This window comes from Ixodes scapularis, unplaced genomic scaffold (genome assembly GCF_016920785.2).
Source record: "Ixodes scapularis isolate PalLabHiFi unplaced genomic scaffold, ASM1692078v2 PGA_scaffold2__306_contigs__length_199485367, whole genome shotgun sequence".
In the NCBI taxonomy this organism is placed as follows: domain Eukaryota; kingdom Metazoa; phylum Arthropoda; class Arachnida; order Ixodida; family Ixodidae; genus Ixodes; species Ixodes scapularis.
The window spans coordinates 168125444-168142437 of NW_024609857.1; the positions used below are offsets into that span (position 1 = coordinate 168125444).

General features: G+C 47.3%; 1 protein-coding gene across 2 annotated transcripts in view; it reads right to left on the reverse strand.

The window, feature by feature from the left end:
• LOC8039571 (mucin-2) overlaps positions 1-16678 on the reverse strand; it is a 231976-nt gene extending 215298 nt beyond the window's left edge. Inside the window, exon 1 of one of the 2 annotated variants that reach the window (XM_029972565.4) lies at positions 16080-16678. In XM_029972565.4, coding sequence (XP_029828425.2) covers positions 16080-16116 — 37 coding nt within the window. In that variant the 5' untranslated portion in view covers positions 16117-16678. The remainder of the gene's footprint in view (positions 1-16079) is intronic. The other variant, XM_042292103.1, reaches the window with a different exon arrangement.
• Positions 16679-16994: the final 316 nt, after the last annotated feature.

The following is a 16994-nucleotide window of genomic DNA, read 5'->3' on the forward strand; positions in this document are numbered from 1 at the left end:
TCATCATCATCGCGTTTCTTCAACGCCACCATCTTAGGTCCAGCGATCCTCTGCCTGCTGCTGTCTGCTGTTTACTGCGCGCGCACGCTGAAGTCTGTCGCTCAGCACGCGCGTTTTCCATGCTTCGTCGAGATACGAACAACACGACTTTGATTCGCTTCCACAGTTGCCACCGCGGCAGCTGTAGCAGTCGACGGCTGCAGCTCGGCTTGGCTCAGCTGCAGTCACTTCTCCATCTGCGTGCGGACCCAAGATGGCGGCCCCTGACGTGCTTCAGACGCGTAGTTTGAGAGTTTCGATACTCTGAAAGCGTAGGTTTATTTAGTGACTCTAGTTGAACCGAGCTCAACTCCTTACGTTACGTTACGACGAGCCTTGTGTCCCTGGTTGCCACGGTAACTACACGTCCTAGCTCGTCGTCACCGAAACATTCGTGTCTCGAATGTCGCGTGCCAGGCTATCTCCTTGTATTGGTAGCTACGCTTAATACGAAGCACAGATTTCCCGGTGACTTTTCGTAACGTAACGTAAGAAAACGGGGTGGTGTGCACGAGCCTTAAGTCACCGAAACAATTCTTGTCTCGAATGTCGCGTGCCAGGTATACCTCCTCGAATTGGTAGCCACGCTTGATCTGAAGCAGACATATCCCGGTGGCTTGTACGTAAGCTTACGTATTGTAGCGTACGGAATCGGGGCTGTGTGAACCAGCCAATTCGCTTCATAACGTAAAGCGTGTTTCACATGCAGCGATTTTGGCCCCAAAGCGGCGCGATTTCTGCCGTCGCGGCGCTCGTGCCACTCAACCGCTGGTGCTGGCCAGAGCGCCGCGACGGCAGAAATCGCGCCACTTTGGGGCCAAAACCGCTGCATGTGAAACACGCTTAAGATATCGATGCTGTGTGAACCGACATTTTGAGAAGGTGACTCTGCTTCGGACAAACCGGAGTATGCGCAGTCTTGAAAGTGTGAGGAATTGACTTCAGGGCGACGTATAAGATATCCAGGGATCAAAAATGTCCGGCAGTCGTGCACAAAAAAAAGTGGAGGTGGTTATAATTATGGGGTAACTTCTGTAGCGTTCGTTTGTAGTCGGCAATAATCCGCGAAACAGATTCTCCGAAGTACGCGCGAGAAGCATGCTATTGATCGCGTTTCAGAAAAGGATAAGGACCGTGCACTCCGCTCACGTCTTGGTGTGGTAACAGTTGGAGAGGGTACATGGAGCAACCATAAACAGGTGTGCTTTAACCAAGAAAAAAAAAAGTTGGACCTCACATTGCAACAAAATGTCCAACAAAAAAAATTACGTTTGCTTATAACCAATTTTGTGATTCCGTTACCCCCTATAACTATCAGTATAGTTAAAGGAGCGATGCAACAATTTTTGTACTGTGCACAAATACCGCTTAAATCGGATCCCTAACGTTAATGACCTATGAAACACGCGTTCGTTTTTCACCCCACGCAATAGAAGTCCCAGAAAAATATTTAAGAAAAACGAGCGGCGTTCACCCCCTCAACTCGCAGCCAGAACAAGCGGCCACGTGATCTGGAGCCGATTATATGCCGCCAGTGTTGATCATAGCCACGCGCAGGGGTTGGCAAAGCGCAGGACACGCGCTGAGTTCCAGACATTGTTATGGCTCGGCTGTTGTCGTCGTTGCAGCGATTGGACACGGGTCACAACCCGAATGCTTCTCGAGCTAGCAATTGTCACGAGCCCAAGTCGAGTGCCCACGCAATGCTCGGGTCCAATCTATGAACCGCATTCAAATATTGCCACTTGGGTGTACTGCGATCCCCGAGTTACGTCATCAAATTTTGCAAAGGAGAGATTGAATGAAAATGATCGCTTTTGTCCTTGAAATTACAGCACGACAAAGGAGTTTCTTGGCCAATGGTGTTGCGTGTGAGTATCCTTGAGTCCGAGGTGTGCCAGTAAGCTAGTGTAGAGAGAAAAACATTCCAATTGAATATCGTTGCACAGCTCCTTTAAGTTTTATCCAGAGTATCTGCAGCATGTAGATGCATATCGCGATGTCTATCGGTAGACTATTTTCTACCATCGAACGGCTTTCCTTGTATCTCAAAGTCCGTCCTCAGCCTTCTTGTGTCCTCATTGCTCGTGTACTCGAAGTCACCATCGAGAAATTTTACGAAATATTCATCTAGCGTCGTTATATATGCAAATTACAATCCAGGAACGTGACGAAAAATCGCGCACAAGGAGAGAAGGACAAAAGAGGAAGGAAGACAGACACGCGCGTACTCGCAACTCTCGTATGTTAGGTGAAAAAAGGAAAGATGAGGCAAGCTTCATTCATGACAGGGGACACCGGCACCAGGGGGGATTATTGTTCAGTCACAGTCGAACAATCGCAAAGAGGCAACTTCTTTTTAGCTCAACGCGACCGAAGACTGGCTAACGCAGGTATCGGCAAACCCAAGATGGTAGACGCCTCGAGCACCTCGCGTGTTTGTTTTTCTTTCGAGCGCCCAATGTTTGAGCTTTTTCTCAACATGGTGAGCACGTACAGGCCTTACGATGGACTGAAAGGTGACTTTCTAGAGTTGATGTTAAAGAAAGATTGTGCTCTCGCAGCCGGTCCTTAAGACACCGTTTAGTCTGTCCGACATAGCACCTTCCAAAGGAAAGAGGAATGCTGTACAACTCCCGACGAACGGGGAACAAAAACCGCTCATGTTTTTTGTGGCACATGTTTTTCATAATTTTTCCCCTTTGGAGCGAATCTTAGAACATATATATTCGCATTTTTTTAGGGGCTGAGGGTAGTATAAGCACACCATGCCTACCTGGCACTTGTTTTAAATTAGGCGATATTACCTGTTGATATGGTATAACCACCATCCGTATTTTTTCAACAGGGCGTCTAGTCTTTTCATCCCCCTTTACCTTTTATTAACAGCGTTCCTATCACTTCTATCATCTGCTTATTCGGGAACCCTGAAGATTTTCGTCTATCGACTGGGCCCAAGAAACTCCCGTTCATGGGATGGAAACATGACCTTTTTGGGGCTGAAGTGAGGAGGCGATAGTTATGCTTCTCTTCAATTCCTCAGAGTGCGAGGATGTGTAGTGAAGAAGGCCTTTCTTGGAACGGGATGAGAATGACCAACTCAAGTGATCGGCGTGCAATGAGAGGGAAATGTCTGAGAATGGCAACACCCCTTTATTAGGCTTTTCAAAAGTAAAAGTAAGCCCAAAACCGCACGTATGAAAAATGCCCATAATCGTACTAACTACAAATAGATCCGCCGTCTTTTTGTGCAGTAAATTAAAACCATTGGCATATCGGAACACTTTGGAAACCGGCGTCGACTCAATAGCTAAAGCAATAACACGGTGAATTCTTTGCCTTTTTGCGATCATTTGACTGTAACTGAACTCTATTCCCCGAGTGCCGGTGTCTCCGGCCGTGAATGAATCTTGCTTCATCTTTCCTTTCTTCACTTAATACACCAGAGTTGTGAGAACGCGCCTGTCTATGCTCTGTGTTTTTTCCTCTTTTGTCATTTTCTCTTCGTGCGCACGACGAACTCCGTCCTCTCTACTACTTTACGGAATTCCTGCTCCTTTTCCTCAGAGTTTACCAACTCGCCTAGCTTACCACTTTACTACAATCGAGGCTGTGCAAGTATCACTCGAGCTTTTCCTCATTATCACCACCAAAAGTAAACAATCGCCAAGCACGGAATGAGTAAGGCAAAACCGCCACGCACCAGAAACAGCCACTACCGGATCATCAATTCTTAGACGAGCTGAACAACTCGAGAACGTTAAAAAACGGCCCACGAACAGTCGCCCCGAGGCCGCATAAACACGTCTTGAGTGGGACACTTATCCGGTCAACAATTAACGAGCACACGCACCGCGAGCTGGTAACGCGAAAGAAAAAACCGACAAAGCGCGGTAGATAATCGGGTTGATTTAATGGCAGCGAGCAATCCGCTTCGGTCCGATAACGTCGCGACGACGTGAGCAAAGGAGTAAGATCTAGCCAACGCGTGGCGCTCGTATGAGGGCCGCCAGCCACACGATCAAGAGACACGAACGGTCGACGCACTCAAAGACAAAACAAAAACACCCTCTGTCCCGAAATTGGAGCAGACCGCAGCGGCGATTGAGCGAATAAAAAGGATCTGCCAACAACGACCGAGAAGCGGCGGATAAAAACTAAACTCGGGCAGACTCCGGGCAACGAAGTAAATCCGGGGACCCGTTTCTTGTTTTCCGATACTCCCCGCTCCCGCGTCCTTCTGCGAGGAACGGCTTGTGTATCGTTTCTTACGAACGCCGATATCTGGTGGAGGGACCGTGGCAGCGCCCGCTGAGGTCGCCATCCCAGTGACACGGCACGCGCGGCTGTGGATGCGATAAGCGATGCCGAGAGAATACACGAATAACTGGCAGCGGAAAGGAAAAGAAAAATCCGGCAGCCGGAGGCTTTTGCCCCAGTCTGATGGCCGACTAAAAGGGGAAGAAATAACGATAAAAGGAGCGACTCCGGCGGAGTAATTTCGATGGCCGCCGATTTCCTTCCCAGCGGTGCTCGGAGAGGAGAAACCCGTCGGGGGAGGGTGCCCCGGGGGGCCACCGGCTGTAACGGTCGCTCCAGGGGCAGGTGCGCGGCTCAAGCGGGACCGGACGGGTGCGCGGGGATCCAAATGGTTCACCGCGAAACCGTCGTATAGACGGGTGCGAAGAAAGGCGGTGTTCCTTCTCTTAAAAGCATAGATGGGCAAGTACCTTCTTTTTTTTTTATTTTGTTTTAGCGAAAAAAAAAATTCGTTTATTTTGTTCAATTCTTACGCCGTTCGACGCAATTTAGGCGGAGGTAACGGCCCGCTCTAACTCTCGGACACAGATTCGTGGACTTGCAAATTACAACTTGACTATGCTTGGCTTCTCGGCCGAACTCCCTCGGAAGCCTAGTGTCTCCCTTTCGCAACATCCGGTGCGTCAAGTCCGGCGTCTCACACCGTCTACTAGCCGTGCGAGCAGACACGCGGCAAACTTTGGCGTCGTCTGCTCTCTCACCACCGTCTATCGTCGTCTGCAATGCCCGTAACAAGCGGACATGAAAGGTGGGCGTCGGCGTCCGCTGTCGCTTTCGTCCGCCCGCTACTATGCCCACCCCTAAAACCTTCTGCAACGCGCGCAAGACTCGACCACGAAAGCGCGGTTATAGCTATTGTAAAATATGACTTTGAACGGGTCGGAAATAAGTGCAAACACAAAAAGAAAAAAAAATGTAAGCATGAAGATGCTCAAGTAACATCAAAAGGCTCCTGACGGACTGAGCTTTGTTCGAGGCCTCACGTGATGTTTACACCAGCTCGGGTGAACTTGAGAAAGAGGAGATGTCTGCCGCCACCACCACAAGAGCCATCTGAACGAAACAGGAATATGAAACGTCGACGGGAGAAGGAGAAGGAAAACGATCACCGGACGGAATCTACGAGAGAGATCGACAAAGGAGCGCAACGATAACAGAAGCAAAATTAACCCTATCCGTTTAAAAGTTTAAAACTTAAAACAAAAAAAGAATGCTCCGTTACATTTTCAATGAACACTATATGGCTTATGCAAAGCCCCTATTTGCCCAATATGAAGTAATTTCCATTGAAAGGATGTACGACTAGAGACTGCTGCATAGTTTCCGTTTTTCAACTTCTGACCGTATTTTGTTTTTATGTGAAATGGCGAACCTCTCCGAACAACCTCAACACATCAAAACACTCCTCTCGGAAAGGTGGATTATACCCCGAGCTCGTACTAATTATACTTTTCAGTCAATCACTTATTGTCTACCTTTATTACTTATCAATAATACATATATATATATATATATATATATATATATTGATATATATATATATATATATATATAACGTGGGAAGGAAATTATTACTGAAGCACTTCTTACAGTACTATCGGACCTTGTGTTTAAATAAATGTAAAAGCGTTTTATTGTGTGGTATATATATATTCTTGTTAAAAAGTTTGCAATTCTGTATAATGTGAAAAATGGCCGTGCGTACGCTTTCTTTTTTTGTTATATTGCTTCTCGCTAACCGTATCCCTCTGTTAGAAAGTTCTATTTTGTAGAATTTTATGAACAGAAGCTGTGCGTATATTTTTCTGGCGTGTGCGCTTGTGTGCGACCTTGACATTTTTGGTAAATATTGGTATTTTTATTTTTTTATTTTGGTAAATATCTTTTTCAGCGTGTTTTTATTTTTATTTTTTGGAAAATTAGTCCTGCTGCCAAACTGCAAACGGGCCCCAGACCCCTTCAAGCTGCCTTTGGCAGCTTTTTGTTTAGGGCACCGTTGGCTATAAGGCCAAAAAGAAAGATTAATTGATTGATTGATTGGTTGGTTGATTCATTGATTGAGTTGTGTTGATTTAATCAAAGTTTTAAAAAAAATCAAAAGCAACGTTGCGATTCAATCGATGAACACTAGCGTTCCACCATACACGAGCGTCTGTCAGCGTCTCTCGACGTGCGGTAAAAAGCTACTGAACGCACAAAAACAACAAAATACACATGCAGTCCTTTCAGCTTCTCTGGTCTTGTTCTTCTTTCGCATACCAACCTTTACCAAGGTGGCTGAGCGTCATGATATACAATTAAAACTCCACCAAAAAATATTCGCTTTCATGATCCAGGTCAGGCACGTAGCCAAGGGGGGGGGGCATGTGGCCCGGGCCGCCCCCCCCCCCCCCCGAAATCTTCCATTTTGCTGGGACCTCCTCTCCCTCCTCCCCCTCATACAGCATTTTGTCATGGGCAGGCCCCCCCCCCCCCCCCCCCCCCCCCAAACAGAATCCTGGCTACGTGCCTGGTCCAGGTGCACTGCAAAACTTGAGAGCTAGCCACCTATGGAAGTCAAATGACGGAGCATAACGGGAAATAGTTAATAACGAGCCGAACGCCTGATTGCCTCCAGCCAAATGGCTCGCAAATTCTTACTCCTGGAGGTATCTTCTCGGTGCTGAAACCATGGTTGCGCTCCCGACGGTTGCACAATTCACAGAGCAGCAGAGCCGCTCTTATAGGGAACCAAAATTTTTAATTTCAATCAACACGCAGAAACGAACAAATCAAGCCAGATCAAGCAACACAGTTGACGTGAGGCGTTATGTTTAAACTAGTCCCGCTAGGAAAACCTAGGGTGCCTCAATGTCCTTCTGTTTAGGGTGATGCCACCCTTTGTAGTACCAGATGCCGACAGCACGCGCTCACGGGCAAAATACAAAGAAATCGACGAAAACAAAATGCCGCCATAGCACAGTCAGCGCCACAAGCGCGTGCAGGGACACGCTCTTTCACGCGCTTCTCAACAAAAAATAAAAATAAACGTGTGTGACAAAATGGCGAGATGCCACCACCCTAAGCAAAGCGCGCATGAAGGCACCCTAGGAAAACCACCCACAGAGCGCTTCCGACGGCGTGTAGTTGCGCAGAACGATTCGCACTCATATAAAGGAGCTCAACTAAGGTCGCGCGACGGGACCACCACCCCGGGAGAGCGGAAACAAAGGAGGCACGCAAAGTTTGCAACGACGACAAAGAGAGGGCGGTGCGATCGTAAACATGACCGACGCGGGTCGCAGAGCGGCAAACCTTCGAGAAACCTTTATTATGTACCTAAGAGTCTAGTGATCTTGAAAATGATGTCTATAACTAATCTACCGAATAGACCTATTTCTAAATTACCCAAGCATTAAGGTGAATCTAAATTCACTGGATGACAGGAAAGTGGCGCCAAGCTCCACGTATGATTGCAATCTTGGTCCGTCAAATGAGAAATTTCTCCTTGGTCCCTCCGTTCTTGGTGAGCCGATCTAAATTCGCTGGTGACGGGAACACTCTCAAGAAAAAAAGGTTGTCAAAAGGTGTATTCTTACACCCTTTGTCCCATATAATACACCCCAAAACTTCAATTCGACGTACAGCACCCTACAGTCAAAGCTTAATGGAGATGTTTCTTGAATACCGAGAGTTTCCTATCCACACACCGGCGAACCAAGCGTACATCTTCGTAGCACCACCACTTGGTGTGTCGGTGCTTGGAGGCACTGAAAATAACTTTACCGATTTGAATTACGTAAGAGATCCGTAGAGATGTGCATGATTGATAGGTTAACTGCAGACACAGTGCCAAACACGCTTATATTGGCGAGGAACGCTTCCAGTACGATGATGCTCCATGATGATCTTGGCTTGGCTGGTTTAGAACAACCCTCTGGAAGCTTCCAAGGTTTGAATGGACCGGAATGGCGATACCCATGGCAACGTAGAAAGATCAGCCAATCACCGTTCGAGGTTTTGGTCGTATGAATGTTAGTATGCGTTTGTGTCCGGCTTTCCTCTGTTTCACCTTATAATGTACCGCAGGAAAGGCTACAAGCGCGAGCTCCTTGCTCTATGGCACATCTCGGCGGCACAAGCTCTCGTGACTTAAGAGCAGCTGCCAACATTATGAGCTCGCGCTTCCAGCCTTCGCTGCGGTACAACATAAGCTGAAACGGAGTAGAGTAGGTAGGTAGGGAAGGCAATGGCGCTACTTTCCCAGGATCCAGTGACTTTAGGAGAATGCAGGGAACAGTGTTCCGCGCGCCGCACGTACCGGCGTCTGCACCAGTGACTGCTCTAAACGAAAAACCTAAAACAAATGACATCTTGAGCGCGCGTTCGTCAACACTTTATTTGGGTTATTTACTTCGAATCTTTTTTACGGGAAAGGCGTGCGCGTGCGGCGGTGAGAGCGTAGAGTTTTTAGTCACTGCCACACCGCCGCGCTCACACCTCCGCGGTGGTCACTGCACACGAAACATCCACGGAACCCTAGCCATAAACGGCTTTTCCGTATAACAAAATGAGAAATCTCGTGGCCGGGATGTGTTATTTGGGCACTGGATGCGTTGACTCCAAGCTTCCACCACGCTTTTTAGGCGCACCATACAGGTTGTCATTCTCAAGCGGCGACAAGTGCCGTCACGGCGCTCATTGGCCACCAACGCCAATAGACCATTTGCTTCATTACCCAAGCATCAAGGAGAATGCAGGGATTCGTGTTCGACGCGCCACACGAGCACGCCTTCCCCGTATAAAAGATTCGAAGTAAATAACCAAAATAAAGCGTTGACGAACGCGCGAGCAAGATGCCATCCGGTTTAGGTATTTTCTTTAGAAAAGTTGGGACTGCTGACGCCGGCACGTGCGGCGCGTGGAACACCAATCCCTGCATTCTCCTTGATGCTTGGGTGATATAGCAGTAGGTCTATTGGAATATTCGTCGACGGATTGATTGTTGACGAGCGTCCGAGTAACGCAGTGCTCGTGTCCAATGCGTGAGCTGGGTTCGGCCAACGGGTATGCGCGCAATGCGGATGCATCACAATGGCGGAAAGGTTTCGAAAGAGGGTAAAAAATAGACCGCCATATTTCAAAATGTTTCTACCGAAAAGCAAGCTTTTGGCTTTCTATCCTCGTGCACCATACTCTATTTCACCTTATGATGGGCCGCTGGGAAGGCGCCGCGAGCTTCTTGCTCTGGGGCACATCTCGGCGTCAGAAGCTCTCGTGAAGGGCAGCTGCCAACGCTATGAGCTCGCGCTTCTAGCCTTCGCTGCGGCACAACATAGAGTCTGTGTTCCAAATCTTACCCAAATGAACCCGAGTTACTCCGGCGGGTCGTGTCACGTGGCAACACAGATTGAAGAACGCTGGACGCGGGTAGGTTTTGGAACGCCAAGGTACAAAACTCTTACCCTGAAGTAAGATAGAGTAAATTTTGGAACACGGCCATTGTGAAACGGTGTATAGTTCCTTTTGGCGCAATAGCGATAATCGAATAGTAAACTTCCAAACGACCGATCTCACTAAGCGGTTCACACATGCGTGACGCCGCCATAACTGTAGTTGACGGCAGGCAGGCGCCAGTGCAGTTCGTTCCGCCTCGTGCTCCGATCGCGCAGACTCCCGGCGGGGTTATTGCTCGTGCAGGAAGGCTACAGTTTCCACTATGCACGGCGGCAATGGTGGCACAATGAAACTGACCGTGAGATCTTTCTATTTATCTCAGCCCAAAATCCATGGCATCGTCCCTTTAGATAGCTCTAGCGTCGACTTTTTCGCTTTTTAAGGCCTGTCAGCCGTTTTGAGGGCAAGATGAAACATGAACCCATTAATCGATCGATTGATTCTGGACCGGTGTGGACGACCGAGCAGCCGGACTGCGCTCCCGGCCGCACAGCCGGGTCCCATGGTAACGGAAGTCGGATTTGAACGGTCTCTATCCCCTTTGGGGCAAACAGACCAATTGACTGCGAAGAAAACAGGAAGTACCCATCATCGGCAGTGCTATAGAAGCATGTGAGAGAGACGATGCAACGTGATTGACAAACTGATGGTTGTTTATGGTAACTGTGTCATTGCATTTTTTTATCGCGTTCTTTTCTTAATCGGCCTTATTACCTGAGTGTGACTTAGTGGATAAAGTCGCTTCTTTTTTCTATTCGTAATATATATATATATATATATATATATATATATATATATATATATATATATATATATATATATATATATATATATATATATATATACTTCCGAACTTCCGAATCAAGCAATAACGCATACATCGCGACACTGTTAGCGCGAACACGACATCGGCGCATTTTCCCCATTTTACTTCTAAATAGTATTAAAGAGCACGACATTTTATCGCTTACATTATAGAACCAAACGAGCTATCTCTGTAGCAATAATAACTTGGATGACATCCCTTGGTTTCAAAGAGAAAAACTGGAAAAACCGGTGATTGCTTGTTCGCACTAACAGTGTCGCGCTCTGTACTTAGTTTGTTGAGGAATAATCTTTAGAGACTGTAGCGTATGGCCACCTTCCAGGACCGGCAGATGGGACAAGTGCAAATGCTTGCATAGGCGAAAAAGATCGACACGTTATCAGTAATGCGACCGGTCTGGGTCGTTGTAGAGCAACTCTTGGAGAACGCAAAAATCAATTTCGGAGCAGCAAATAAAATATTTGGAACATGAGCGCACATTTTATTTTCATTCATACCACTACAACCATTATGTCAAGATGAATCTGCCGGCCTGCCAAACAAAAGGAAATGTCTCCTTTGCGTTCCCACTTAGGTGCGACGCTTTATAAGCATCCATTGCCCGGAAGGAGCGATTCCCTCAAACACAGAGCCAGTGTTTAGTTGCGTGGAGAAGCTACAGACAAGGTAGAAACAGGATTACTGATGAAGGACAGCGCGAACTGCCGTGATTGCTTATTTTAGGTGCTGAATTCAACTAAAATAATGTTATTTTACAACAAGGTTGAGTGCCTTAATTGATGTTTCCTTCAAGTTCTAGGGGTTATAATAAAGAGCAATTTACGATTCAACTAAAAACAAAGCACTTGCTATTTGATCATTAAATTCAATTACATTTTATATGCAAAACATTGTCGAAAAAGGACACGTCAACATTCCATACATATTCTTAAAAACAATCCCGCCGAACTCGTTATTGTCCTTCCCAAGCATCAATAGCTTTAATTTATAACACCTACATAAAAGTGACAACTAAACGAAGGAATTGGCATAAAAAAGATCTACGAAAGAGTGTATATAATTATTCTTGCTACGCCGACGTATCCTTGCTAATTTTCGAACTGGAAAGCGGTACCTAAAGGATATCGCAGTCTATCATGCGAGCCCAAGTTGTATCCATAAACTGTATCGGGTCTCGCTCTGGAGAGGTGCTTTCCCTCAAACACGCGGCTGCGCTGCGACGAAGCACGGAAAATAGCGATGCCTACTCCGCAGTTGTCGCTTTTCTGCAATACACCATAGCGCGGTGAGAAGCGCACTCAAGGAAACTAGCTAACCCTCCAGAACAGACCACAAACATAGCAATAATAATTGTGTTTTTATTTCCTCTTGTATAGCATACAAAAGAAGGAAGAAAAGGCAAAAAGCTGCTTTATTTGCGCCTTGACGAGGTCCTACCTCTCTCGAACAATGGCAGAAAATAGCGGAAATACCGCACAAACAAAAAATATTCACAACACAAAAAAAATGAGTTTACTTTTATAGAGCGTACTTATTAAAAAGACAATACCAGCAGCTAGACTAATGGCCGAATATGACAGAAAACCAAATAAAAACAAATTATCAGAAGACAACTCAACACAACAGCAAGATAGTGTAGCGTCACTACGTTGCAATAATTACGTTCCGAAATACGTTTTACTCATTACGTTGCATAACATATACAATATAGTAACATCAACATTTCTATTTTGAAGCTCATTTAGAAGGGATGGAAAAGTATATATTGAAGGTACCGGACCATAATTTGTGCGAGGAGTGCAAACACATCAATTCCTGCCGTGTCAAGTTGCATATGCTGGGCTGGTCCTCACGAACCCACAATACAGAAGGAAAGAAAGACATGGTTGTTTCCTTATAGTGGCCATTACATATACCCATATCAAGAGATACTTGCGCAAGAGAAAGAGTGACATAAATTTATACAGTTCAAAACATTATCCCGATGATTGCAAGTATGGAACGTTTTCTGCAATATGAAGTGCCTTCTTCTGTGTTAAAAACAACTGCGTCAGATTTGGCTTTGTTGTTTGACCCCAAGCCAGGTGGCCATACACAGTGTGTGTACACCATAGAATAATATAAAAACAATTTTACTCGCACTGGAAATCCTTAACGACATGTGCATATATTTCCAATAGCTATGCACACTTTCTGGAAAATATGTTCCACATGTAGATTCGAAGGAAGTGTATAAGTAAAAATTACAAAAAGGGTTTTTACATATTTTGCAGTTTCCAATGAGGACAATCCAAGCGTGATATTCAAAAGCAACTTGATTTGACGATTTCGTGTTCTAAAGAGATCACACTCTGTTTTATCTGTATTTATTTTAAACCGTTGATTTTAGACCATAAATGAAGGTGACTCTTCTCCAGAGCGAGTGAGCATGATAATTATTGCGATGGTTCCGATTACGGTCAGACTTTCATAAGGAATGCAATCGAATAGTACGTAATTTGAGGCGATAATCAAAAGTTCTGAAAGCTTGAGTATGTCCCAACGGTGTCCACCGGGTCTGAGCTATTATATGTTCAGTATTTTTAAAGTGAAATTAAGTTTTTCCACAGTGTTGGCCCAAATTCCTCACATTTTGGTAAAATGTAGCAGGATATGCCAGGGTAAGCACTTTTGCGCAGCTTAGCGCAGATGGCGGAGCAATATAACATCACTGCAATGTTACAAGCAAAAAAAGTAAAAAAACAGCGTCTAATTATTTTTGTGCAAGCACCAAGTTGATGGCAATATGGATGGCATGCATTTCAGACCTTGGATTGGCAAGGCGGCGATGGCATTCCTAGCATTTTGAAACAGTTTTAAAAGCATCGAGAAATCGAGTTAGATTCCATTGGGCTAATCGTAAGTGGAATCAGGTTTCTTCGCCTGCACAAAATGAACAACAAGAATGATTGAAATGCACATCTTCATCTCAGTTAAAGCACGGCTGGTGTGAATTCATAGTGTAGTGGTGACTCCGTAGGATAGAGTGCATGTACACTGGAGAATAAAAAGCCCAAATATAAAAACATGGTCCTCCCGCCCAAGCAGGACAGCTTCAGTTCGTAGCGGCATGAGTTTGAAAATTTGAGTATAAACGTGAGGGCAGCGAATCGCACGAGCTAAAACAGGCGATTTCGTAAAATACGGCATGAAAGTTATAACTATGATCAGATTTGAATCCCTACAAAACTGCTATATATCTCGCTATTGATGGCGCCGAACGATTCGATAAATGGTCACATTGATCATTGATCAGCCCCGTCTACGGGCTAAAAAAAAAACTCGCATATGCTGCTCAACTTCTTGTGGCAATGAAATGCAAGCTGGGTGTGCCCGTGCGTTCACACACTTTGCCGGGGACCACAGCCACGCGCGCGCGATCTCTACTTGCTGTTAACCGCAACAGCATTTCTTAGCTGAGGTAATAGGAATTCTCAAGTTATTCTCGTGTCGTACTTGTCGAACCAAAACCATATGCACTTAAAATTGCGGCGGCTGCCACCGCAAGTTCCCGATTTTACCGTACTTTTCCAACTCCGGCGGCTCGACATTCCCGTGGTGGGCAGCCAAGGAGCAGACGGCGAACTTGCGATCGAGCCTAACTGGATAGCGGACGGGATAAACCTCTACGCGGTCGAGTTTCGAAACAAGTCAAGCGGAATAAAGTTGCCTCTTGAAACAAGTGCCAAAAAAGGAGGGCAATGAATAAAAGAGTCACTTTAAAGGCAGACCTACACTCCGAGCCCGGGGGGGCTCTTGGAGTGCGCAATCGAGTCCAGGTAGACGCTCTATTTGCGGATGTTCCGGATCGATACGCCGATCACATACGGCCGCGCGGGGCGACAGAACGGGACCTTGAAGTCACTTCGGAGGAGTTCTTCTGGAGCATCCTTCTTCTACACTTGCGCTCGAGCGAATGCGCCGCACCGGTCCGCCGGTCCGGGAAGCCCGCGAGCGTCGGGCAGGCATCTTTACGCGAGCCACTGAAAAGAGCCGCCGACGGCGCAATAAATATCCTTCCGCTCGCGGAAGGATATTTATTGCGGTGATATATTGTGGGATTCGAGCCAGCTCCCTCTATTTTACCGAAGCACCAAAGTTCATTTTGCGGCTCTAGTTACAAATTTTCATGCATGCAGTGGCGTCACTAGGGTCAGCGGCACCTGGGGCGGTAGCTCGCCGGGACATACCAACCCCCCCCCCCCCCCCCCCCCCTCTCCCCTGAGACGCCGGTGGCTGCACGTGCAGGCGTCATCAGCAGTAATCGTTGCAAAGGAAAAATGGAAAACGAAAGGTAAGTTGCCCGTGCGTTGGTGAACGGTTTGTTTTGGTCTTTTAGTTCATACTTTTTCTACAGATGAGGCGAGCGAGCAGTGCACGGACTTAGGTTTCCAGCATTCTTCTTGGTGCTTGGGTAATATAGTGTACGAGGAATCGGCTTTCTTGTCCTACGGTACCAGTACGGTGCCGGGAACGCGTCTCCCATTGGTCCGTCCGCCCCATGAAGTCAGAGGCGCCATGTTCCTGCCAACCCCCGATTCCGGCTGAGCAGCGGTGCTGGATGAGGTAGACGCCTGGTCTGCTGCCCTCCGGCTTCACAGTGCACGAATGCTTTAGCAGTCAGGAGCTGCGACGACAGCAACGCTCCCGTTCGCTCCTACTTTTTAACGGGACTTCTACCATCAATCGCGGAGACAGCCGACAAGGTGACACGCCGTTTCTTCCGACGTCACGGGACATTGGGACCACTTTTGACTTAGCGCGGGAAACAGCCGCAGAAGCGTTTCAGAGACCCTGGTACTTCTCGAATCGCGTGAAGACTTTGAAAACCAAGGAAACAAATTCGCAAATAAAACAGCGATCCAAGTTCGGCAGTCAAGTAAGAGAGAAGAAATATAAAAGGAAAGTTAGCTGCGTCTAGAAATGCGCAGATGAGATAAATGTCAAAAGTATCAGAAACTACGAACGGAAATATTAAAAAAAAATATTATATACATACAATATATATAATATGTTTTACAATCATCCCTTCGTAGTTTGTTCTTCGCCATACCGCCAGTTCACAGATATTGGCGGTATGGCTAACAAAATATCCCTACATTTTGTTAGCCATACCGCCGGTATCTGTGATGCGGGAGCGAGTGATTGCGTTTAGAAACTTTTAACCGTGGCATCATTGCAACAACATTTGTGCCGCAGCCGCGGTGGTCAGTGGGGATTTACGATACGGAATAATATCCGAATATGCTCGTAATGAGGAGCCGTCCCACCCGCACGACTAAACCGTCATAATTTACAGCCGACGGCTGCGAAGGAGGAACCTGTCAGAAACTGCGTCCGTCTCGAAAGGAATTGACGGCGTCTCTTCGGTTGTCAACAACCCCAATTAGACGAAGTACGAGTCACAGCGTTCACTTACCTAGAAGCAGGAGCGTGGACCACCGGCTCGTATCCATTGGAAAAGCGGCGATCCCTTCGCGAACAAAAAGAAAAAAAGAGCAGATGCTTTAAGCGAAGGCCCTTCACTTGGGGCTGGGACTCCTCGAGCGTCTGTTCACTCCGACGCGGCGGCACAAGGCGGCGTTGCGGCTCATCCAAGTCCCTCTGTCTAATCCGACTGGCATCCGAAGCGGCCGGCTTTCAGAGCGAGAGACCGCGCCAACATCCGAAGCGTCACGGGGCACAGAACGGAATGGCGAGAGTGCGCTGCTCCCGCCGAGCGGCCGAGACGCTCGCAGGCCGAGCCGAAAAACCGGTTTCCCATTGGTCGTCGCCCCTGGCAACCGCGGAGACGCCGACACCGCCATTGGTCCCCGCCACCGGAACTCTCGTCTGCACCGAAGCTCGTGCGGTGCGTGTTTTCGAACCGTGTTTTGGTGTTTCGCGGTTCCGGTCGCGCACGAATTTGACGCTTTTCTTTTTCCCAGCGGTGGTTCGGAACGGAAGGCCGGCTGCCTTCGGACCGCACTGACGGATCGATTTCACGCCTCCTCTCGGCGCCCAAACTACAAAAGCGAGAGAAAACAAAATGTGCAACTCGACGAAAAGTAGACCGGCCGAGCGCCTGTATGGCGGGCGTGTTGAGTTACCGTCGACGCGGCGTTCCCTTTGCCTGGAGCGCGCCTGTTTCTCTGCTGCCGCCTGTGCGAGGGACTTTGAACGAGCGTCCGTTCCTGGTATGGACTCGACCCGAGGCACAGAGCGACGCAGACAACCCTCAGAACCGACGACTTCCCCCACTCCCCCGACCAACCATTTTTAGAAACCGGGAAATATTTGCTTTATTTTCTTTTTTTGTCACACTCTCAGTAAGATTGACTCGATGTGTTGGCCA